The sequence below is a fragment of the Anopheles funestus genome, chromosome 2RL (genome assembly GCF_943734845.2).
Source record: "Anopheles funestus chromosome 2RL, idAnoFuneDA-416_04, whole genome shotgun sequence".
Classification (NCBI taxonomy): Eukaryota; Metazoa; Arthropoda; class Insecta; order Diptera; family Culicidae; genus Anopheles; species Anopheles funestus.
The window spans coordinates 27,904,737-27,928,235 of NC_064598.1; the positions used below are offsets into that span (position 1 = coordinate 27,904,737).

Here is a 23,499-nt window from a genome sequence, read left to right on the forward strand (position 1 = left end):
TAGAAAATTTCCTAAGGCTCATTTTTGCGCCAAGTTTTAGCTATAACTCGGTCGGTATCCAACGGATCGCCAATCTTTAACCAGTGGTCGATAGACGGCATCAATGGCTACATTTTCTTCTTGGGCGGCCAAGCCCTCAGATGTCTGTGCCAGAAGTTATTCGAGGAACCAAGTTCCTTACCCTGTTTGAGAAAATGTAAAATTTTCCTCATTTTTGCACCAAATTTTGCCTATAACTCGGTCGGTATCCAACGGATCGCCAATCTTTAACCTGTGGTCGATAGACGGCACCAATGGCTACATTTTCTTCTTGGGCGGCCATGCCCGCAGATGTCTGTGCCAGAAGTTATTCGAGGAACCAAGTTCCTTACCCTGTTTGAGAAAATGTAAAAACTTCCTCATTTTTCTGCAATACAGCAAAATTTTTAAATGTGATAAATTTTATTGCGAATTTGTTGCAATAAGTTTCTTTTCACTCAAATAATGCTTTAAATTAAAAAAATAATAAAAAATCAGAAAAAAATTTCAAAAAAATTTTCCACTCGAAAATTTCATAAGGCTTACCCCTTACGTTTTTTTTGAGAAATTTTGCAAAAAAATGAAATTGATTTATTTTAATGCCAATTGGTTGAAAAAAGTTTGTTTTCACTCAAATAATGCTTTAAATAAAAAAAAGAATAAAAAATTATAAAAAAATTACAAAATTAGAAAATTTAGAAAATTTCCTATGGCTCATTTTTGCGCCAAGTTTTAGCTATAACTCGGTCGGTATCCAACGGATCGCCAATCTTTAACCTGTGGTCGATAGACGGCATCAATGGCTACATTTTCTTCTTGGGCGGCCAAGCCCTTAGATGTCTGTGCCAGAAGTTATTCGAGGAACCAAGTTCCTTACCCTGTTTGAGAAAATGTAAAATTTTCCTCATTTTTGCACCAAATTTTGCCTATAACTCGGTCGGTATCCAACGGATCGCCAATCTTTAACCTGTGGTCGATAGATGGCACCAATGGCTACATTTTCTTCTTGGGCGGCCATGCCCTCAGATGTCTGTGCCAGAAGTTATTCGAGGAACCAAGTTCCTTACCCTGTTTGAGAAAATGTAAAAACTTCCTCATTTTTCTGCAATACAGCAAAATTTTTAAATGTGATAAATTTTATTGCGAATTTGTTGCAATAAGTTTCTTTTCACTCAAATAATGCTTTAAATTAAAAAAATAATAAAAAATCAGAAAAAAATTTCAAAAAAATTTTCCACTCGAAAATTTCATAAGGCTTACCCCTTACGTTTTTTTTGAGATATTTTGCAAAAAAAATGAAATTGATTTATTTTAATGCCAATTGGTTGAAAAAAGTTTGTTTTCACTCAAATAATGCTTTAAATAAAAAAAAGAATAAAAAATTATAAAAAAATTACAAAATTAGAAAATTTAGAAAATTTCCTAAGGCTCATTTTTGCGCCAAGTTTTAGCTATAACTCGGTCGGTATCCAACGGATCGCCAATCTTTAACCTGTGGTCGATAGACGGCATCAATGGCTACATTTTCTTCTTGGGCGGCCAAGCCCTCAGATGTCTGTGCCAGAAGTTATTCGAGGAACCAAGTTCCTTACCCTGTTTGAGAAAATGTAAAATTTTCCTCATTTTTGCACCAAATTTTGCCTATAACTCGGTCGGTATCCAACGGATCGCCAATCTTTAACCTGTGGTCGATAGACGGCACCAATGGCTACATTTTCTTCTTGGGCGGCCATGCCCGCAGATGTCTGTGCCAGAAGTTATTCGAGGAACCAAGTTCCTTACCCTGTTTGAGAAAATGTAAAAACTTCCTCATTTTTCTGCAATACAGCAAAATTTTTAAATGTGACATATTTTATTGCGAATTTGTTGCAATAACTTTCTTTTCACTCAAATAATGCTTTAAATTAAAAAAAGAATAAAAAATCAGAAAAAAATTTCAAACAAATTTTCCACTCGAAAATTTCATAAGGCTTACCCCTTACGTTTTTTTTGAGAAATTTTGCAAAAAAAATGAAATTGATTTATTTTAATGCCAATTGGTTGAAAAAAGTTTGTTTTCACTCAAATAATGATTTAAATAAAAAAAAGAATAAAAAATTATAAAAAAATTACAAAATTAGAAAAATTAGAAAATTTCCTAAGGCTCATTTTTGCGCCAAGTTTTAGCTATAACTCGGTCGGTATCCAACGGATCGCCTATCTTTAATTTTCTTCTTGGGCGGCCAAGCCCTCAGATGTCTGTGCCAGAAGTTATTCGAGGAACCAAGTTCCTTACCCTGTTTGAGAAAATGTAAAATTTTCCTCATTTTTGCACCAAATTTTGCCTATAACTCGGTCGGTATCCAACGGATCGCCAATCTTTAACCTGTGGTCGATAGATGGCACCAATGGCTACATTTTCTTCTTGGGCGGCCATGCCCTCAGATGTCTGTGCCAGAAGTTATTCGAGGAACCAAGTTCCTTACCCTGTTTGAGAAAATGTAAAAACTTCCTCATTTTTCTGCAATACAGCAAAATTTTTAAATGTGATAAATTTTATTGCGAATTTGTTGCAATAAGTTTCTTTTCACTCAAATAATGCTTTAAATTAAAAAAATAATAAAAAATCAGAAAAAAATTTCAAAAAAATTTTCCACTCGAAAATTTCATAAGGCTTACCCCTTACGTTTTTTTTGAGATATTTTGCAAAAAAAATGAAATTGATTTATTTTAATGCCAATTGGTTGAAAAAAGTTTGTTTTCACTCAAATAATGCTTTAAATAAAAAAAAGAATAAAAAATTATAAAAAAATTACAAAATTAGAAAATTTAGAAAATTTCCTAAGGCTTATTTTTGCGCCAAGTTTTAGCTATAACTCGGTCGGTATCCAACGGATCGCCAATCTTTAACCTGTGGTCGATAGACGGCATCAATGGCTACATTTTCTTCTTGGGCGGCCAAGCCCTCAGATGTCTGTGCCAGAAGTTATTCGAGGAACCAAGTTCCTTACCCTGTTTGAGAAAATGTAAAATTTTCCTCATTTTTGCACCAAATTTTGCCTATAACTCGGTCGGTATCCAACGGATCGCCAATCTTTAACCTGTGGTCGATAGATGGCACCAATGGCTACATTTTCTTCTTGGGCGGCCATGCCCTCAGATGTCTGTGCCAGAAGTTATTCGAGGAACCAAGTTCCTTACCCTGTTTGAGAAAATGTAAAAACTTCCTCATTTTTCTGCAATACCGCAAAATTTTTAAATGTGATAAATTTTATTGCGAATTTGTTGCAATAAGTTTCTTTTCACTCAAATAATGCTTTAAATTAAAAAAATAATAAAAAATCAGAAAAAAATTTCAAAAAAATTTTCCACTCGAAAATTTCATAAGGCTTACCCCTTACGTTTTTTTGAGAAATTTTGCAAAAAAAATGAAATTGATTTATTTTAATGCCAATTGGTTGAAAAAAGTTTGTTTTCACTCAAATAATGCTTTAAATAAAAAAAAGAATAAAAAATTATAAAAAAATTACAAAATTAGAAAATTTAGAAAATTTCCTAAGGCTCATTTTTGCGCCAAGTTTTAGCTATAACTCGGTCGGTATCCAACGGATCGCCAATCTTTAACCAGTGGTCGATAGACGGCATCAATGGCTACATTTTCTTCTTGGGCGGCCAAGCCCTCAGATGTCTGTGCCAGAAGTTATTCGAGGAACCAAGTTCCTTACCCTGTTTGAGAAAATGTAAAATTTTCCTCATTTTTGCACCAAATTTTGCCTATAACTCGGTCGGTATCCAACGGATCGCCAATCTTTAACCTGTGGTCGATAGATGGCACCAATGGCTACATTTTCTTCTTGGGCGGCCATGCCCTCAGATGTCTGTGCCAGAAGTTATTCGAGGAACCAAGTTCCTTACCCTGTTTGAGAAAATGTAAAAACTTCCTCATTTTTCTGCAATACAGCAAAATTTTTAAATGTGATAAATTTTATTGCGAATTTGTTGCAATAAGTTTCTTTTCACTCAAATAATGCTTTAAATTAAAAAAATAATAAAAAATCAGAAAAAAATTTCAAAAAAATTTTCCACTCGAAAATTTCATAAGGCTTACCCCTTACGTTTTTTTTGAGAAATTTTGCAAAAAAAATGAAATTGATTTATTTTAATGCCAATTGGTTGAAAAAAGTTTGTTTTCACTCAAATACTGCTTTTAATAAAAAAAGAATAAAAAGATGTAATTAAAAAATTATAAAAATTTGAAAATTTTCGATTTTTTTTATTTTTTCGAATTAACAGCCATTCGTCTATTTTAAGAAAGTATTTACATTCACAATATTTATATGAAAAACGTACGTACTTGAAAAAATAAAACGGCACTCGATTTTTTCAAACTTTTAAAAATTTAATGACACTCAGCCGATCTAATTTTTTAATTTTTTAATTTTTAAGCTGACTTTAATTTTTTTTAAATTAATTTTTAATCTAATTTTTTTTAATTCTCTAATTTTGTTTACCTTGTTATTGCCAGCAAAATCGAGCTATCGTGGCCGTTATTACAGAAAACTGTCGTGGCGTCAAATCGCGCTTCGAATAGCGATTTTTTGCAAAAATACACGTATAGAAACTTTTCGCATTTTTTTTTATATGAAGTTTTGCAAAAAAAATCTGAATCGCGTTCGCAAACGCGACAATTGCTAAGCGTTTATTGACAGGGGTACATTCAACTTCTGCTCACTCTGCTCACTGATCTTTCTCACGTGGTGAGCACAGTTGGAATTTCCAACCTATGTGTCAAAAAGTTATGACCATTTGATCAAATTGTGCCCTTTAATCGCAATTCAAATTCGATCGTCATAACTGTTTTAAAGTGTTCCTTACCATTAGGATTGTGTATTTCAAAGAATGCTCAATACTTCCTCCGTGCAGCCAAGCATCCAACAGAACAGTGTTTCCTAATTAGCGATTATTAATTCGGTTCTAGCAACGAAGAACCAACTGTCGAACGTAGACCGTTTGGCAGGTTCCTTTCCTCGCCATTCGAAAAGTAACGGCTGTGTCAACGTCTCACCCGGGCGCGAAATTTGTTGTCGGTCTCACTTCTATGTGTGTGCACTGAAGGCGTCTTGCTGCACGTTGTTGCTCAGATCTTCAAAGGTTACAACATAGCTTCGCCAGATCTAATTCGATTTATCAAAGAACGCATCGACTTTGCATAGCTACATCCTTTGTGTTTCATCTGTTGGTACAGTGGTGGCACGTACAACGTCCGCGCGTGCATGTGTATTGGTGACAAAATCGACCAAAAAGGATCGAAAAGAACGCAAGATAACGGCAAAGAAGAGGATCGCTAAAAAGAGCGTTAACGAGTTCTTGGAGGTACGCATCGAGCAGCAATCGCGGAACTTAATAGTGCAAAGTTAAGGGCCAAAAGCCAGTTCGCTGTCGAAAAAAGGCATAATTTTTTGTTGTGACCAGCTTCAACCGCTAACGTCGTGCGTGGTCATTTTGTTTGTAGTTAGTATTGTTGCGTTTGGAAGCTCATTACGACCGTAAGCCGCACCGTATCGACGACCCGTGCCAACATGAGTAGTGTCACCAAGCCAGACGATAAAGCGGTAGACATTCCGGAAAAGCTGTATGATGCTGCCACTAAGCGGACGTTCCGGCGAATGCGGTTCTTCGGGAAGGTAAGCTTACGTTGGTGAATCCCATGTTGCATCCCTTCCAACGCGGTCCTTCGCCCTTCCTCCACAAAAAACCATTTCCGAAGTCTGCGTAGTATAACCTCTAATTGTTGTGCGGGCCGCGCTGGGTATGACTTTTGTTGTTTACACCATGGATTTTCTCTTTGTTTCCGCGCATGGTGCAGGGTGGCTTCGCCAAGTGCTACGAGATAGTGGATGTGGCCACGAACGAGGTGTTTGCCGGCAAGATCGTCTCAAAGAAGCTGATGATGAAGCACAACCAGAAGGAGAAAATGACGCAAGAAATAACGATCCATCGTTCGTTGGATCACAAAAATATCGTCGCGTTTTACAGCTTCTTTGACGATCCGCTCAATATTTACATCGTCCTGGAGCTGTGCAAGAAGCGGGTACGTGAGTCAGACGAGCAGAATGTAACGAGCGGTGTAATGTGTGACGTTTCGTTTTCCACTTACAGTCAATGATGGAGCTGCACAAGCGTCGAAAAGTCATCACCGACTACGAATGCCGGTACTACATGCATCAGGTTATGACCGGGGTGAAATACCTGCACGACAAGCACATCATTCATCGGGATCTGAAGCTGGGCAATCTGTTTTTGAACGACGAGCTGCACGTCAAGATTGGAGACTTTGGACTCGCAACCAAGATCGAGTTCGAGGGCGAGCGGAAGAAAACGCTTTGTGGGACACCGAACTACATTGCGCCGGAAATTTTGAACAAAAAGGGCCACAGTTACGAGGTGGACATTTGGTCGATCGGATGCGTAATGTATACGCTGCTGGTCGGTCAGCCCCCGTTCGAGACGAAGAGCTTGAAGGATACGTACAATCGGATCCGTAAATGCGACTACCGGTTGCCTCCGACTCTGCGCAATACGGCGGCGGAAATGATCTGTGCCATGTTGCAGTCGGACCCGTTGAAGCGGCCCCGCATTAACAAGCTGTTTGAGTTTGAATTTCTGTCCGGCAGTCACATCCCGAACTCGCTCCCAATGTCCTGCCTCACGATGGCACCGCGAGCGGATCAGCTGGAGCAGGCGGAGCGTATGAATAGAAAGCCACTATCCGAAATGAACGGTGGTGGAGGTAAGGTTGATTGCCGGATACGGTAACGATGGGATTTGTTAGTGTTACCTACAATTAAACGTATGTTCGTCCATTTTTTGCTCGTTTACCTTTACTCAGATGATACCCGGTTTGAATCATCCTTCCTGAAGAACAATCTACATGATCCCATCACTGCCAGTGGCATGATGTCACGCCACAACGATACGTACCGTACGGACATAGAAACACTGCACAGGGAGCTAACGAAGCTGTTCCTGGCCAAACCACCCCGGCTAGCGAGTAATTTGGATGATGAAAACACAGATCCGGCCGTGCAGCCACTGTTTTGGGTATCGAAATGGGTGGACTACAGCGATAAGTACGGTTTCGGCTATCAGCTTAGTGATGAAGGAATGGGTGTGATGTTTAACGACACCACCAAATTAATTATGCTTGCCAATGGACAGTAAGTGCTCGGAGCGATTTGGAATGTTTGTTCACAACTTTCTTTCACACAAAATTTCCCTCCTTTCAATAGCAATGTTCACTTCATCGATAAAGAAGGCCAGGAATCGTACTGGGACGTGAACAATTTCCCAACGCATCTAGAGAAAAAAATGAAACTGCTTACCTACTTCAAGCGGTACATGATGGAACATCTGGTAAAGGCCGGTGCAGGCGTAATGAATATTGAAAGCGATCAAATATCACGTATACCGCATATGCACACCTGGTTCCGCACGATGTGTGCGGTCGTCATGCATCTAACAAATGGCACAGTGCAAGTAAGCGTCATGAATGCATTATACACTTTCGACAGCTACAACATTTGGTCTCATTTCTGTGTGTTATTTTCTTTCAGCTCAATTTCTCCGATCATCAAAAGATTATACTCTGTCCACTGATGCGTGCCGTGACGTTGATGGATAATAATAAAAATTTCCGCACATACCGCTTCCAGACGATCATAGAACAGGGCTGCTCGAACGATCTGTACACCAAGATACGGTACGCTCACGAAAAGATAAAGAAACTACTGGAAAAGCTATCCTAATTTGCACTGCCAGGTGCACCGTACACGTAGTCGGGATATACGAAAGGAACGAGTGTTACGCAGCTCAGGAAAAATAGTGAACCCAATTCGAACATGATAATGTCCCCCATTTTCTAAGAAGCATTTATAACGTGACTAAAGTGCAGCACAGAAAAGAATGAAACATAATTTTGTGTGTATTTGACACGGTAGGATATTGAATCCACTAACAGCAATGATCTGCACTTGCATTTAGAGATATTCAGGAAGGGGTTTTTTTTATTAGGTTTTTGTTAATCTTTAACGTCTTCAGTGTGCGCTAGCTTTTGCTGTTTATTTCACTATACATTTTTATATCACGCTCCGGTCCCATTGTTACGCATCACTTTGCGCCGCCGTTTGCAACACACAGGAGCGTTCATTTTTTGTTTAGTTTCGTGTCATATTAAGCTGCCGAAGATGTATTATATAAAGCAAAAAGAAAAAGATCATTCCCGTTCACTTGTACTTGTTTTTAATCTCAGCATTTTGCAGCCCGGTGGCTGCGTGTTCAATTGTCTTTCGTTCCGTTGTCCGCGGCAAGATTTAGTGAGAAAGTATAGTTATGCAGTACGGTTTAAAGTATTAAGATTAAGTTAGGATAGCGTCGCTACTGAAGATATTTGCATTTCACAATCAATTCCAACGTAAATATAAATGCATCTGAACACATGTTCACGATGGTAACATGTCAACCCATGTCACACCCTTTGGTCCGTTTGAAGACAAATTGTAAGATACCTACCCCCCATTCCCTGCCACTCTGCAGTAAGCGAAGCCACAACTTAATGCATGCGGTCTGTCGAATTCGTGAAACATGAATACCCGTGCCTTTTTGCACTACATACTAATCGATTGAAAGCGGCCGAATAGAATGGAGAATAGAATAATCTTCGGATGTTAAGCTGTGTGAATGTTTCTGCTGCATGGAAAGAACATAATTCGCGTGAGTAAGGGGAATAAATTATTATTCATTCAAGAGTATATGGTGATACATGCGCTGTGGTGGCGCCCTCGTAGTCTCGGAATCACAAGGTTCATTACAAGCTACCGGTTACATGTACGGAATCAGTTCTGTTGTTGGCTATCGAGGGGACCGAGATGCATATAGAATGGGAACGATTAAACCAGCATCCGCAAGTAACATGGCATGCGGATGAATGCCAGCCCTTGCCAGATCGTTGAGCACTGGTCGGCAAATCACCGTTGAGGGTGTGGTTTCGGTTTCGGCATCTTTTCCAACAGTGCCTGAATTTCTTTTTTCTCATCATAGCCTTTCCAAAGCTCGAACAGGTTCACTATAGCACGTGCAATCTCTTGCACTTTGTCCATATCGACGTTCAGCTCGGCAAACCAGGACTTCAGCTCCTTCTGCAAAATTACACACGCTATCTGCAGACAACCGATAGCGATCTGTTGCAGGTTGGTCCACATAGTAGTGACAAAAGAAGGTAAAAGAAACATCGTTTTATTGGTAAATACTTTACGGATGTTCGTGCTACTTTCTTACCTGATACGGTGGATACAGAAGGCTCACATCCGTCCTAAGGGAATCATTGATTAGCCGCCATGTAAGGGTAAGCAATTGTTCCTCCTGGCCGATGTCCTGCATGAGCTGTAGCAGCGGGCGGTACGGTTGGTACACAATCAAACAACAGTCGAGATTTTCGAGCAGGTAAAATTCACACTCCAGTATGTGGTTGGTGCGATAGGGGAATTCCTGCTGGTAGGCATAGCCGAACTTATTTTTGATCACCGTCTGGCACGTGGTGATGAGCCGTGAATTGGAAATCACTCCAAACTCTTCCACTTTCGAGGACAGCAGTATGCAGGTTGGTGCTAGCAGCAGCGGATCGATGCACTTCAGCGAGTTGCGGGCGTAGAAGCGCTTAAAGTACACTGTCGCCGTCGCGATGACCTGCTGGCGCAGTTTCAGCTGCTCACCCAGCACCTGTATGATGTTGGCAAAGAACATAAAGATCTTCTGATACTCCTCCTCGGAGAGCGTTTTCAGATCATGCTGACGCTCCCGTATCAGATCCTGCTTGTCCAGTATCCACTGCTGGTGATGCGAGCTTTGCCAGAAGTTTCCTGCCATCTTAAAGGGCGAACTTCTTACCAGCTATACGGGAAACTTAACACTTGTAACTGGATGGTGATGTGTGGAAAGTTATTGAAAATTCATTCGAGAGTCGGGAAAATCGCCCTTTTCCAACAAAAATGGCTGTTTGTAAACAGCTGCTGCCCTGACAGTTTCTGTTTGGATTTGATGGAACCGGTTGAACCGGTTCAAAATGTCATTTTTGAATCGTACCAAATATCGGATAAAAAGGGATAATGCATTAGTTATTTTTAGTTTTTAGAGAGAAACAAAATAATTTTAGCATATTTTGTTGCTTCATACAACTGTTGGAATGTATACTTGTTTGTAATATGCAAATATCTTCTCGAATTTTCCCTCTATGAAACTGTTAAAACTTACCGGAATCGGATAAATTGTTAGCCAAATTGATCGATGATTTTAGAATCAAGGAACGTACGAACTAAAGTACATAACCATCGTATTGGTTTATAAGGCTAAAATACTAATCAATCAACAAGTTTTTGAAGTCATAGATCGCTATATTTATTGAACCTAAAACAATGTTCATAGTTGTTCAGTAATGTAAAACGTACAAAATATTCCTCATCGTGCACAATCTGTGCCACTATCACTACTCATCAGCAATCGACGACAAGTTTTTACAAATATTTCGAACTACCGCTGGAAAACCGTGAATTTAGTAGTTGCGCTTTCTTCATAATTGCTTTCTTTTGGGCATCGTCAAAGCGATTTGCATGCAGATCCAAATTTCGATCGAATGGTCTTCTTGTCGGTTCGGAACTATCACTGGATGCTTGCTGCAAATTGCGAAGGACAAAAAAAAATGTATTATTTTGAGAGAACCAATTGAGCTAATATATAAACGCTCCTTACCTTGTCCTTCTTCAGTTTGCTCTGATGTATTTCCACTAACGTTTTGTCACGTTTGTGTTTCTTTTTATGTTGCTTTACCATCTTTTCTTGCTCTTTGTCCCGCTTGGCAATAAGCGATCGCTCGCGTTCACGATCGCGTTCCGTCACAGCATCACTATGCTTGGAGGAACGTTCCGATCCGGTAGCCTTCTTTTTACGCTCCCGATCGGCCGGTGTATCCGTCCAAACAGAACGGTCACCAATTTCGGCCTTTTCGCGTGTACGGAACTGTCTCGCTCCTAGTCCCATATCGCTGATCTTGCGAATATCTGGTAGTTCCAGCATCCAGTCTTCGCGAGATTTCGGTACAGTGGATGATCCACTGCCATTCGCAAGGGCTGTTGCTTCCTCCATTTGCCGTATCTTCAACTCCAGCGCGCGTTGCTCTAGTTCAACATTTACGCGCGAGCTAGACGTGCCCGGTAGAGGCCCAATAAAGTCTTCAATATCATGCTCCTCTTCTTCTTCTGCTTCTTCTTCCGGTTCAGAAAATGGAGAAAGTTCCGATTCAGACGAAATATGTTCGTTATCGGATATTTGCGAAGCAACGAACCCAGGAGGTAGCGCCGGTCCAATGCAACGTGGTTCAGGAACGATGGGTTCATCCCTTTCCTTTGATTTGCTGTTCTGCAAATGTGGCGGCAATGCTGGTCCAATCGGCTCATCGTGATTGTTTTCCCCAAGTGTATTACGCTCCCTATCGGAGGCTTTTGTCAAGGATGGTGGCAATGTAGGTCCAAAACTCTCGTCAGAACGATTGTTAGCGGCACAGGGCTGTTGTTCCGGTTGGTCATCTTGCGAAGACACGGAAGACACGGAAATATCTAGTACCTTTTCTGCGGGTGGATCTTTTGTGGGAGATTTATCATTCTTTGACGATCGCGATGTGTAATGTTTGGATCGTGATCGGGAGGGAGAATCAATCGAGCGAGATCTTCGACGGTGACGTCGACGATCGGGGCTTTTACTACGACTGCGGCGATATCGGCGTCGATCGGAGTGTCGTGATGAGCTGTGATGTTCCTCACGGTACGATGATCGCTCTGTATGGGCTCTCGATGATGAAGAAGCGCCCGATGATGTATGTTTGTGTCTTGTGGTGGTTGTTTTGTACCGTACACCGCAATCAGAATCAGTTGTATCTGAGTCAGACATCTGTAAACACAAAGCGAAAGCATTAGACCGCGTATAGTTTGCCCAAGGAATAAATAAAACAACAGCCAAAGTCAAAGAAGATTAAGCTAAAACGACCGATGTGGTTTTGAAACGCTTTGTCAATAGTTTTATTGAGCACATTTGGACTAGTGTTTTTTAGATCTTTTAAGCTGCAGCGAACACGTACATACTATTAGCTAAATGTTTTCAATGCTTTTGCCCAGCTATAGCGCACCGATTTGGCTAGTCCTGCGGTAGGAATATTTTTAATCGATTGCCAAACGCTGCTCGACCATACGATCGAACGCAGACAGGAAGCTACAGTGGACTGGTAGTTCGTTGATCGCGAAACACCTATCAAAATGTCTTCCGTGTCCTGCCGGTACCGTCCACTCGTTTGACGCTCCACAATCAAACGCGTTGGCCACTTGGGGAGCCCGTTCAGATGGGCCAGAACCGATGTCTCGGAAAGATCCTGTGTGCAGATTTGATTATCGCTGCCGCTGATCGGTAGCTCCAGGCAGTGATGGAATTGTTCGAACGTGGTTCCATACAGGTTGCGAAAGTTTTCAAGCTGCGGACGCACAATATTGTTGACTTTGTCCTTGTTTTCCCCAAATATCATGCGAAAGTCCCCACTGTAGCTGAGGTTTGATATTGCCCGGTACAGCTCGAACTCGGTAAACTTCTCCGGAAGCAGCAACAGGGCTGCGTGTACCGCCGAACGAAGGTTTTGCTCGATGGCGTTCTGTATTTTCGAACTGGAAGCGTTCCGTATGATTTCCACCGGTTTGTGTAGCCGTCCGGCAAGATAAATGCAGCGCCAGTCGGTTAGATCCTCCAGCAGATCCTTTGTGGACACGACACCGTACTTGATGATGACGTCCTCATCGGGGATTTGCACGAGCGTGTTGAAGTAAACGCGAGCCCCTAGCGTTTCCTGGTACTTGGCTATCAGACCCCCGCCCAGCAACCGCATGCTGGAATAATGCTCGAAGTTTTGGTCGAGGTTGGCCGTGTGCCATCGGTGGGCATTGTCCACAACGTATATGAGGTCAATCATATTGCGCTTCGAGCGAATGGATTCGTATCCGAGCTGCTGCTTTACGCCGGATCCGTACGCAAAGCAGAAGGAAAAGTTTTGCGGGAACTTGGACAGTATCCGGAAGAACATTGGTGCAGTGTTGCCTCGTGTAAGCATCGTTGTTATGGTTTGTTGACCGGTGAACGTTTGGGGCTTTAGGGTGACATTCGTATGCACGGTTCGCTAACAGTACATTGTGGTGTTTTTGGCTGCTTTCAATATCACTTTCTGTTATTACTTAACACATTTCGCGCGCAGTCCAGCACTCGCTTATCGATCGCCGACAAGCCGTAACGCGGTCATGTACAGCCACAAATGTCAAAATCACCTCACAAAAAGGGCATGTATTTTGGTACATCACAGCGCGTATCGTTCAATGTCGATGAGGGCTACACGATTGCACTTTTGAAGGTTTAAGCATCGATACTTACATTGCTCTGTTATCGTTGGGTTAACTACGCAGCTAGTGTACGTAATTTACCAGCAGGATTTGTTTGGCGAATGATTTAAAATGGGCTAGAAAATGGTACGTCCGGCATTCAAAACATAGCTTGATTTGTTATGACGGTTCGCGTTGATATCCCGGTGAAAATAATCTCTCTCTTCCGATGCCAAACCGTGCTGCCAAACAGAACACAACAATTGAAATGGTTATTTATGTTCAGTGCGGTAACAACAATTTAAAGAGAATTGAGGGAATTATTTAGCCTTTTAAACACACTGAATTATTTTAACAACATTATATTTTGCTAAAATATCCCACCATTAGCTAGAAGAGACATTATGTCGAATAAAAATGTGCACAGTAGATGCCAAACGATCACCCTTAACTAAATGTCAAATTCATATTATCGCCGGAATAGTGCAGCCAACGGGAGCATCGTGCTATTATCGTTATTTAGTTCGTGGTATTGCAGAAGCCAGCACGTGCTTGTGCCTCAGAATAGTGCTGCAAAATGGCAACTACACAATCGCCTCCTTTATTGTGCGTTCCACGAGTTGAATGTGCTATGTGTAAAGTGGTAGGAGCGAAATTTGTATGTGCTACTTGCGGCACTTTTTACTGCAATGTACCATGCCAAGTTAAGCACTGGCCAACGCATAGAAGTTTATGTATGCCGTTAGTATTGCCTCGAAATTTGTCGCCCAGACTTGACTATTGTATAGGTTGAAATTGATTGTAACATTGGTCCTTCATTTTTAGTCGACTGCTGATGGCAACCTCGATATTGGGAACGTCTATTTGTCTAGATCAACATGCATCGCCGGTAATGCCAATTCCGCCCAGCATATCCAACGAGAAGATGAATCCCCCAAGCATGCGAGCACCGAATTCCCTTAACGTGGTACCAAGTTTACCTACTGTGCCAGTTCGAAATGATGTGGTCAACAACAAAAAGCCGGCAAATTCTAAGAACAAAGAGAACATCGGCTCACAGCAGACGGTTGTAGCGAGCAGTGCTACTACTATGGCCAAACCGCTGTCTAATGAAGGCAAAGCGATTCAACAGAAAGAGCAACAGCCTGCCATGAAGAGTGCGAAAGATGCAAATACCAAAAGTTCGACTGTCGTTGCCGAACAGAAAGTGGAAAAGAATGGCCAGAAAGCTGTCGGTGCTGTCATGGAAAAATCATCATCGCTTATGGATAAACCAAAACAAAAGAAGACCGAACCCGTTTCTAAGCATGCGAACGAGATTAATGCTAAAAGTACTACTGCCGTTTGCGAACAAAAGGTAGAAAAGAATGGCCAAAAAGCAGACGGTTTTGTCACGCCAAAACCATCATCGAACATCTTAAAGCCAAAACAGCAGAAGGAGGTGCCTGTCGTTGAGAATGTGAACAGTACAAACACCAAGATGTCTTCAAGCGATGGCGCGCGTAAAGAAAGCACTGTCAAGAATGAACCAGGCAAGCTTCTGCAATATGGCGCTTTCCCAGAACCGGGCAGTAAGGTAAAAATATCGTACGTAGCGGATGATAAGATATACATATACGAAACTGGACCCGGACCCAACGGTGAAAGGAACGCCGTTGAAATGCTGTTTATTCGCGCGTTGGAATGTGCTCGAAGCGTAAAAAGCCACCTTTCGGTACCGCCGCTAGTGCACGATATCGTGTTCGCGGGATACGATGGTGAATATTACCGAGCCATGGTAAAATCGGTTGAAAACAATATGGCCGAGGTGTTCTATCCGGACTTCGGTAACTCCCAAATGGTACAATGGAACACATTGAAAGAAATTCCGGATCCAAAGATTAAGTATGCCAACTGTTTGACGCATGGTGTATGGATCGAAAGTATCGCCTCATTTACACAGGCCATTAAAGAGTTTCTGCGCCAGCTGGAAAATGATGCGACCTTTATGCTGCTCACAGTGATCGATGTGCAGAATTCGGCGGGCATCAAAATGGTAGAAATGTACCATTGCAGCGAAAAGTATCATTTAAGCTCGAAGCTGCTAAATATTCAAGGTTCGTGCTCAAACACGAAGAAACAGCAGCCTTCGCCGCCCAAATCGCCGGAAAAAACGTCCAAATTTGTAGTTACAAACCCTAACACTTACAAACCGGTGCATATGAATGAGGTAAGCCATGAGGAAAATGGGCAAGTTGGTCATATTTTAATTAATGAGATTCACTTTCGTTTTGTTTTCTAGCTTATTGATGCGGTGTGCTATGAGGGCAAGGGAATGGAATTGGTGATAACAAATGCTTCGAACGCGTTCACCGAGAATCTTTTGTGCGTGATGACAAAACCGACCTACACGCAATATAAAATAATGATAAAGGAGTGTGAGATGTATGGAAAAATCGACCCAAACCCTTACGAACCCAAGGGCAATGAGCTGTGCCTGGTAAACAAGGGCGGTATTTGGTACCGGGCCGTAACCATACAGTCACCGGGCCAGAACACCGTTACGGTGTTTCTAGTGGACGAGGGAATCATCGACGATGGTGTCGATAGTCAAATCCGGCGTTATCCACCCGGTTTGACGCGACACCAGTTCGCTATTGAGTGTGTGTTGGAAAGTAAGGAATCATCGATGAGCGGAAACCTTTTAGCGGCATTTCATACAAAATTTTACATTTTCTCGTTGCAGACCCCACTTTCCTGCTGGATGCGATAGGTGGAAATGAGGAGAACGTTGATACGGTGTGCGGCAAATTGATAAAAGCAGACATCTATTCATCACAAGATGAAGACATGTGTGACACTACTCATATCACTATTTTGGAAATTGGGAAATAAGAATGGCGTATGCGGGGTGAGCATCATGCTAATTTACAATGAGACTGATGTAATAGTTGCATATTCATCGCCATTACTTCTGTTTTTTTTGTCACACTCTTTCTTTTTTTATATCTTTATTGATTTCTACTATATCGAAATTTGTTTACAAAATGGACTATACTACTGATTTGCTACTCCGTTGATATGAATTTTGTTCATGATAGATAGAAAATTCTGCTACTCGCGTTCACTCATGCAAGAGCAACCGAAGAAGCTATATACATTTTGGAATGATTTTTTTTGTCAATTTATTGACTTATTTTTCTTAAGAAACGAACACTGACTTTCTTACACCAGATACTAAGGCGGTAGTATGATTAGCTATTAAATTTACTTAAGTTGTTTATGCATATTGACCAAATTCTTTTTTACAATATTCGGTTACAAGTTTTTTGCATTTACTTTCATAGTTGTTATTAGTAAATCAATTACAGAATTAAACAATAGTTTCGACAGGATAGCGATCCTTTAAATCGCTCATATCAAGAAACAAATTAGATGAATAACGAAATGTAGATGCGTTAAAGATAATTTTGTTTTATTTTTTCCTATTGAAATGGATTGTACTAGGTATGAAGAGATTAATGACTGAATTTAATAAGTATGGTTTAATAAACAATTTAAAAAACCTATATTCGAAATCATCATTAAATTTCTTTACACAGCATGAGAACTTTGCGGCTGGCTCGGCGATGTATGTGGTAGTGGCGCCGGTCTCCACAATACAAAATTATAAATCAAGCAAAGCCAGAAAGTGGTAGGCCTTTTAAGGTTGTAGTAATTTAAAAATAATGCGAAAAAATAATCGTTTTAATCAAGCCGTCAGGAACATCCTTTAAAGCGCTTTCCGTTAGAGAATTTGCTCCTCGTACGTCCACATACACAGCATCCCAAACGGTATGATTTATCTATCAATCATGTTTCAATAAACAATCTTTTTATGCATCATCGCTCATCGGAATCCTTGCTCGACAGAGTACTTCCAACGAAAGAGGAAGCAGGGCAGAATGAAATGATGATGTTTCAATTACTCGCACGTGGGAAAAGCGTTTTTCAACGCATTTCCTGTTCTCAACCCCGGAAGAGCGCGCCAACGCTATGATGTGATCTTTGTCATTCTTTATACCATCGATACGCATGCTCACATTTTCTCGCTCCGTTAGCGTAGCTTGTTTTTCGTACGACTTCGGTTCGGTGGAAAACACTCGCCATCATTGCTGTGTCGTTGATCCTTTTGCTTTCGAGACGATCGTTTTTTATTCTGTTTGGGGTTCGTTCTCTAGCCCTATGGTACATCGCAATGTTTTGACATCCTTTTCGTGTATGTTTCTTTTTTCCTCGTTTTGTATGTCTACAGTGTGTTGAGTGCGGTTTGGTACATAGGAATATTTAAATTTTGTATAACTTCACGATCTAATTGATGATGCAATTGTTTTTGTTGTTAATGTCTTTCATAAACAGCTTGTGGCAATAAAGAAAGTTAAGATCTATTTTTTCGATTCCATTCTGTCCCACTCGAACGATACATCACTGTGCACGTTGATCGTGACGGCGGCTGTGCCTGCCGATGGAAAACCATCTACACGAACGATCGGTCGCAGCACCAAAGCTAAACGCTCGCACAACGGCGTACGCTTGGGGGAAACGTTTTTCACGAGCATTAGTTTCCATTTTTCCACCGCAGGCGTCGGATGGTTTGCCGAACGCGCTTCGCTAAGCAAAGCTGCGCGGAAACGCTAGTGTAGAAAGTGAAAATGTGACTTCACTGCCATCCTCTATTCCGACACAAATTGTCCTAGACAAGCGTCCTCCATCGGGATGTGGGCCGTGTAGCGTTTAGAAGCAACTATTTATTTATCTATTTATTTATTTTATTTATAACGTACGAGTGAAGTTATCCTTATTTATTGAACCGCACCCCACCCGGATGCATATAAGCGTAACGAAACGTGATCGATATTTATTTTCGGCTGCAAGTAATAGCGTGCAATCAATTAAATTCACTCCGAATGAAATGAACACGATCGCCCCATGGTACGGGGATTAATTGCCAAATCGTTGGATGCGTTAGTGTCAGCGTGCGTGTATCGCTTCGTGCGTTCGTTTTTTTTTTGGTGATCGTTTTATAAGTGACTTTCTCGAGCTCTCTTGCATACATAAATCCTTACCCGTGCCGTTGCATTATAGAACGTGTCGAAGTGAAAGCAATTAAAAGAGAAGAAGGAGTGTGCAAACAAATGTGTCGATGGTGCAACAGCAACAACAAAAAAAAGGTTTCCCAAAAGTGTGCAAAAGTGTAGAATAATCGTGCGCGGGACCAGATTCGGAAGGATAAATCACTTCAACGGTCAATTAATTGCTCCTTGGGGTATCCCATTCGACGGAAGCCGGCTACTACCGACGGATGTGGACCGAGTTGCTGCTGCTGCCATGCATTAGCAAACTTTAACCGCATGAACCAGCGTTGCCACTGTTTAATTTCAACTCTCGGTGCCAAAACGACAAAAGGTAAATGGTTTAAATGTTAGCCGAAAATTAATTTTAATTAATTTAAGTACCGCTGAACTCACATAAAAAGGACCGATTGTGTGGCACCTTCGCCTCACTGTAGATCAACAGTACTTCTCTCTTGATGGCTGGTGTGGTTTTTGTGGTGCTGATCCTCGGAATCGCGATCATCCACTAGGGTGGAATGAGTTGGACAACGCAATAAGCAACAAGAAAAAAAATCATCTACAGAGTTACACAAACAAAATAAAACAAACCTGCAATTCGCAACCAGCTTGAAAGGCTCCAAGGACCCAGCGAGCTTTATCTTGTGCTGTCGATCGAGGACGATCCTTTCCGCCGGCAATTATGCGTAGCACCTTGTAAATGAGAAATGCCGGAGGAGGGGAAAAATAGGTGATTTACTTGAGCACCGTTCCAGCACCGTTCACCTTTCGTGCCAAGAGTTTTCTGTTCTCCTTTTTTTGTCTGTTGTTGCCTTATCTCATCAAGCGAACCTGCCGGGAGGTATTGCTTCGAATTGGGAAAGAAGGCAACGCGATTTGTGCAAGGGAGTTCCAGTTTTTTATGTTATTTTTTTTTTGCATGGACCACCTCTTCAGGTGGTGTACTTACTTGTGGTGCCCTTTTGATTCTGCACCCCATACCTTGAAGCATTTTTCACGACTGCATTGTAAATGGCTCAATTTATGAAGCGATCGTTGATAATTCATCCTCTGTGCGAACATGCGTGTGTGCGTGTGGGTTTAATACTAGCATAAATGGTTAATTGATTATGGTTTGTATGTAAAAGGTTTTATTTTTTCCCGATAAATACTCTTTTGCAGTAATGTTAATGCTTTTCTTGCTTATTCTTATAATGTTAATGCCTGTGTTGTAATAAATATACGATATATCGGATGAATATATTACCACATTCTTGTTTATGCTGCGCTTCACAATATCCCCTCACTGGTGCTATATTTAAAACTCTTTGTGCAGTTTGCACTGCTTTGCAGTTGAGATGTGGAGCAGCACCGATAAATGACCCAAGTCTTCGTCACTTTCTTTACCATTTCCGGTAGCGAAACACGTGTTCTTGCGATTGCGGAAAAACAAACATGAAATGTAGCAAATTCATCAAATCCATCGTCGAACCATGGGTTACCTCTTAGTAGAACTGCACTATCTTCCACCCTATTGCCTGCCTGACTTTTCCAACCAAATATTTCATTTCCGTTTCATGCCCAAGAAATGACGTCGTCCTCCACTTTGGCCGTACCGGAACCAAACAGGAAGAATGTCAAATGGAAGGTGACGAAATGATGACTCTTTCCACCTCGAAAGCGGCTGTGAAGGCCTCGTTCTAGGCATTCCGTTTCGTCATTTTCCATCATCGATTACTTCCCAGTGCCTGCACGATTTTAGGGGACAACGGTGCTTTAAAGTGTGTTGCGTTGTTTCCCCTTCACTCCAGATGGGCGCATTTAGTCGTTGGAAGAAGCTTTCCGGTATGGTCCCCACCCCCTCACCAAAGGTCTAAAAACGAATACCATTTGTTTCGTTTTTTCCGCCGTTCAATCTACACCATCCTTGCCGGGATGTTCCTGTTGTCGTAGCAGGGCGCACGCTAAATGATTTTGGAAAACGCAGAGAGAACGAAAGAGAGTTTGTGCGGGGAAGCGTATCGACGTGATGTTAATGATAATTTATAGGAAAATAATCATCTCCTCCCGTACCATGGTGAACTGCGGCATTTTGGGGGACGTTCGCATGGCGCTTGATAATCGTTTCAGTCAATTCCGACCATTGGAGAACCAAGGACAAGACAGGCTTTTCGGTTTCTCCGGTTGCTCAATATATTTGATCAGTCTTCGGTACAACCGTGTCGACAATCGTACCGCGAAAAGGGGAAGAACCGTTGGAAATGGGACACCAAATGGGGTGGAAAATATTGATGCATTCGTTGCAATTTATTATACGGTACGTTATACGTTTGTACCATTTTCCCTTTACCTTAGCCCAGGTTGGCCACTTCTGGTTTCCGTGTGATTGAGTTGTCGAATGCATCCCGCGTACGTACGGGCATGGTGTTGGATCATCTGACAACTCATTAGGGGTGAAATGTTACGACAAACAGTCACTGTTTATTGCACGATCATTACACTTTATTTAGAGCGAACGAGCAGGAACTGTACAAATATGTTGAGGATATCTGTTGATTGGCGTACATCGAGGTCTACGTGTGTTCTTTTATGGTTTTATATACAAAGTACGATGCTGAGTAAATTGGTGTCCTTACCAGTATTTCTTAACTCGAAATTATGCAATACAACTGTGTAACAAGCTGAGTTAAAATACAGTAACCTAAGACGAACCATTTAATTATAATATATCTAGACACAATGTAGGCCACTGTTGTGCTACAGTCGATCAATTTGACAGCCTTAACTCGATGGGGTGGCAACAGCAACTGTTGCTCATTAGCCGGTAGCTTGGTAATTGTAAAATCTGTCCATGAAACCAGCACCGTTCCACCTACCAAAGCCAAGGTTCTCTGCTTATACTCGCTCGCAAACGATGATAAATGATGTATGCGCGTTGACGGATGTAGTTGCCGCCTAACAGCACTTATGTTCTGTTTTTCTCCCAAACTTGGAAACAATACTGCTTTTGCTATGTTGGGAAGGATGAAGATCCGCTCCAATAAAAATAGTACCAAAACGGAAGTGCGTTTTGTCTCAAGTGGAAAACTGCGGGGGCGCACTGCACCAGTTGTATCCTTTCCAAGTGTTGGTACTGGGCCGCAATGGCACGTTTCGCTTCTGACCCATGGTGGAAGCTTTGCAATATTTGGAAGAATTTTATTACCTTCCATTAAAAATATATAACACCACCGTACGTTAACGACCTGCCAGATGATGCTGTACGGGCACGTGATGCATGCTAGCTTCGGAAAGGGTCGTATTCAACGTATCGATTCATGACAAATGGCTAACGCTTCCAACCTCGGGTCGTAAAGCTGCGCTTTATCTTATATCCTAAAAATCCCACCAATACTTCAAAGATCACGCGTCCGAAGCGCAACCCTGACGCGATAACCCGTTGGGAAAGATTTTGTACCGAAACGTGCGTTCACGTGTTCGCGCAGGATCTTCACCGACAAGGCAACTGTCGGTCATTGAACTGAGTTATCCCGCGTTTTCCGGTTTGTTGCTCATGTGTGTGTGTGTGTGTGTTTTTTTTTCTTCTCTTTTGAGGGAATAATATAAGTCGCATGGAAAACTTGAGACGCTTACTTCCGTGGAAAAACGACACTAAAACTTCAGCTAGTCCGTGTACTTTGTCTTTCCCTTGCTCTTCTTCCCATATCGAAGGGAAAGATGTGATCGGGAGGGCCTTTTCTAGGGTACATATTTTTCTTGCTCTTGTTTATGTATCGACCCTTCCACGGGATCAACAAACGAAGGATCATCCCTCACCATGGCGTGTACACGGTACCACGTTTCCGATTCCGAGTTCAAAGATCTTTTCTCTTCCTGATCTTGCAGATGTATGTAGGGATGTTTGTGTCAAGAACACGTGTTATCACACCTCATCTTAACGTTAACCGTTTGCCTAAATGTTTTCTCTTTCTTTCATCCTTATCATTGGACGGTATGTCTGTGTATTTGCCGCTTCTTTTACAACAGAAACACGCAACTCTGGTACGAGTAGGTGTGTAATGGTTTGAAGGTCTTTGGCCTGGTAGATGCTGGTCCGCATTAGGGTAGGTACTCTCCCGACCCAGGGTGACCGAATGTGCCACTCTCCCAGACAGTACAGGACGTCTTCAATTTCTTTCCAATGTTGTCTACGGAACTTTGTTCGTTGACGGCTCGGTCTCGCATAAGTCTGAACATACGTTGCGCTAGTCTTAAGATTTTCCTCAGTAATACATTTGTACATTCGACCAAACGTTGTTGGCGTGTGTTGAATGAAATGTTAAAACAACCTTGCGTTTGTTTTTACAACAAACTACACGTACGTTTGTCTAGCTCTAATCCCTTTCCGTCTCGCTGGAGCCTGTAGAAATATCTGTTTTTGTTTATCAGCGTTTTTTCACTTCTTTATCAGTTGTGGTGCGAGCCACCCTGTAATTTATAGCGTAATTAAGGTATACATGTATTAGTATAAGATTTTAGAACTAAGTTAGTATATATAAGTACGTACGAACGCATATCACGCTCTCTTAGCTCACCTCCAGGGTCTGGCCACGTCGGGTCCGTTACCGGCGCAACAATACAATAAAGCGTACGAACATAACACAGTCCTCCATCACGACCATGTTTCATCTTCAGTTCCCAACATGAAGGTTGGTACGATTGTGTACTGCTATCGGTATCTGAAAGTATTTTTCTTGGGTACAGTTAACTCAAAGAGGTTGCCCGCGTTTTTAGGCAGCCCTTGGATTTTCAGTTAGCGTACGTAGATTTAGGGCGATAGTGAGAATGACCGTATCTTACGAAGAATACACCAACAACCTCTAACAAAAAACATGGGGAGACTTAAGATAGTGTAAGTAGAAGAAGTAAAAAAACAACGAGCTGTGCCCCCGCAATGCAACATAAAACATTAACAGCCACTGGAAATTTGTCACGCT

The 23,499-nt window shown here is 41.6% G+C and overlaps 5 protein-coding genes across 5 annotated transcripts; 2 read left to right on the top strand and 3 right to left on the bottom strand.

Annotated features, from left to right (window-relative positions):
• The first annotated feature begins 4,894 nt into the window (after positions 1-4,894).
• On the top strand, positions 4,895-8,515 carry LOC125761843 (serine/threonine-protein kinase polo). The gene is made up of 6 exons (XM_049423380.1): positions 4,895-5,681; positions 5,864-6,088; positions 6,157-6,787; positions 6,887-7,214; positions 7,287-7,533; positions 7,611-8,515. Exons 1-6 carry the CDS (start codon positions 5,577-5,579, stop codon positions 7,800-7,802), a joined length of 1,728 nt encoding a protein of 575 aa, XP_049279337.1. The 5' UTR covers positions 4,895-5,576; the 3' UTR covers positions 7,803-8,515.
• A 256-nt stretch (positions 8,516-8,771) lies between these two features.
• On the bottom strand, positions 8,772-10,045 carry LOC125761848 (cyclin-C). Its single transcript, XM_049423384.1, has 2 exons — positions 9,331-10,045; positions 8,772-9,233 (listed from the first exon to the last, which is right to left on the bottom strand). Exons 1-2 carry the CDS (start codon positions 9,916-9,918, stop codon positions 9,021-9,023), a joined length of 801 nt encoding a protein of 266 aa, XP_049279341.1. The 5' UTR covers positions 9,919-10,045; the 3' UTR covers positions 8,772-9,020.
• A 376-nt stretch (positions 10,046-10,421) lies between these two features.
• On the bottom strand, positions 10,422-13,639 carry LOC125761844 (GPALPP motifs-containing protein 1). Its single transcript, XM_049423381.1, has 3 exons — positions 13,507-13,639; positions 10,798-11,991; positions 10,422-10,721 (listed from the first exon to the last, which is right to left on the bottom strand). Exons 2-3 carry the CDS (start codon positions 11,989-11,991, stop codon positions 10,563-10,565), a joined length of 1,353 nt encoding a protein of 450 aa, XP_049279338.1. The 5' UTR covers positions 13,507-13,639; the 3' UTR covers positions 10,422-10,562.
• On the bottom strand, positions 12,002-13,495 carry LOC125761846 (phosphatidate cytidylyltransferase, mitochondrial). Its single transcript, XM_049423383.1, has one exon. The coding sequence runs from the start codon at positions 13,190-13,192 to the stop codon at positions 12,185-12,187; it is 1,008 nt and encodes a 335-aa protein (XP_049279340.1). The 5' UTR covers positions 13,193-13,495; the 3' UTR covers positions 12,002-12,184.
• A 323-nt stretch (positions 13,640-13,962) lies between the features above and the next one.
• Positions 13,963-16,367, top strand: LOC125761841 (uncharacterized). Its single transcript, XM_049423378.1, has 4 exons — positions 13,963-14,195; positions 14,280-15,663; positions 15,736-16,108; positions 16,180-16,367. The coding sequence occupies exons 1-4, from the start codon at positions 14,032-14,034 to the stop codon at positions 16,326-16,328; spliced, it is 2,070 nt and encodes a 689-aa protein (XP_049279335.1). The 5' UTR covers positions 13,963-14,031; the 3' UTR covers positions 16,329-16,367.
• The last annotated feature ends 7,132 nt before the right edge of the window (positions 16,368-23,499 follow it).

What these genes read in the sequence shown, in the direction of transcription:
- LOC125761846 (XM_049423383.1), bottom strand. Translation starts at nt 13,192, where the DNA reads ATGCTTACACGAGGCAACACTGCACCAATGTTCTTCCGGATACTGTCC.
- LOC125761848 (XM_049423384.1), bottom strand. Translation starts at nt 9,918, where the DNA reads ATGGCAGGAAACTTCTGGCAAAGCTCGCATCACCAGCAGTGGATACTG. An exon ending in TTCTGTATCCACCGTATCAG is followed by an intron (nt 9,234 to 9,330) that starts GTAAGAAAGTAG and finishes AACCTGCAACAG; the next exon opens with ATCGCTATCGGTTGTCTGCA.
- LOC125761844 (XM_049423381.1), bottom strand. Translation starts at nt 11,991, where the DNA reads ATGTCTGACTCAGATACAACTGATTCTGATTGCGGTGTACGGTACAAA. An exon ending in GCAAACTGAAGAAGGACAAG is followed by an intron (nt 10,722 to 10,797) that starts GTAAGGAGCGTT and finishes CGCAATTTGCAG; the next exon opens with CAAGCATCCAGTGATAGTTC.
- LOC125761843 (XM_049423380.1), top strand. Translation starts at nt 5,577, where the DNA reads ATGAGTAGTGTCACCAAGCCAGACGATAAAGCGGTAGACATTCCGGAA. An exon ending in ATTATGCTTGCCAATGGACA is followed by an intron (nt 7,215 to 7,286) that starts GTAAGTGCTCGG and finishes TCCTTTCAATAG; the next exon opens with CAATGTTCACTTCATCGATA. An exon ending in TAACAAATGGCACAGTGCAA is followed by an intron (nt 7,534 to 7,610) that starts GTAAGCGTCATG and finishes ATTTTCTTTCAG; the next exon opens with CTCAATTTCTCCGATCATCA.
- LOC125761841 (XM_049423378.1), top strand. Translation starts at nt 14,032, where the DNA reads ATGGCAACTACACAATCGCCTCCTTTATTGTGCGTTCCACGAGTTGAA. An exon ending in CATAGAAGTTTATGTATGCC is followed by an intron (nt 14,196 to 14,279) that starts GTTAGTATTGCC and finishes CTTCATTTTTAG; the next exon opens with TCGACTGCTGATGGCAACCT. An exon ending in AACCGGTGCATATGAATGAG is followed by an intron (nt 15,664 to 15,735) that starts GTAAGCCATGAG and finishes TTTGTTTTCTAG; the next exon opens with CTTATTGATGCGGTGTGCTA.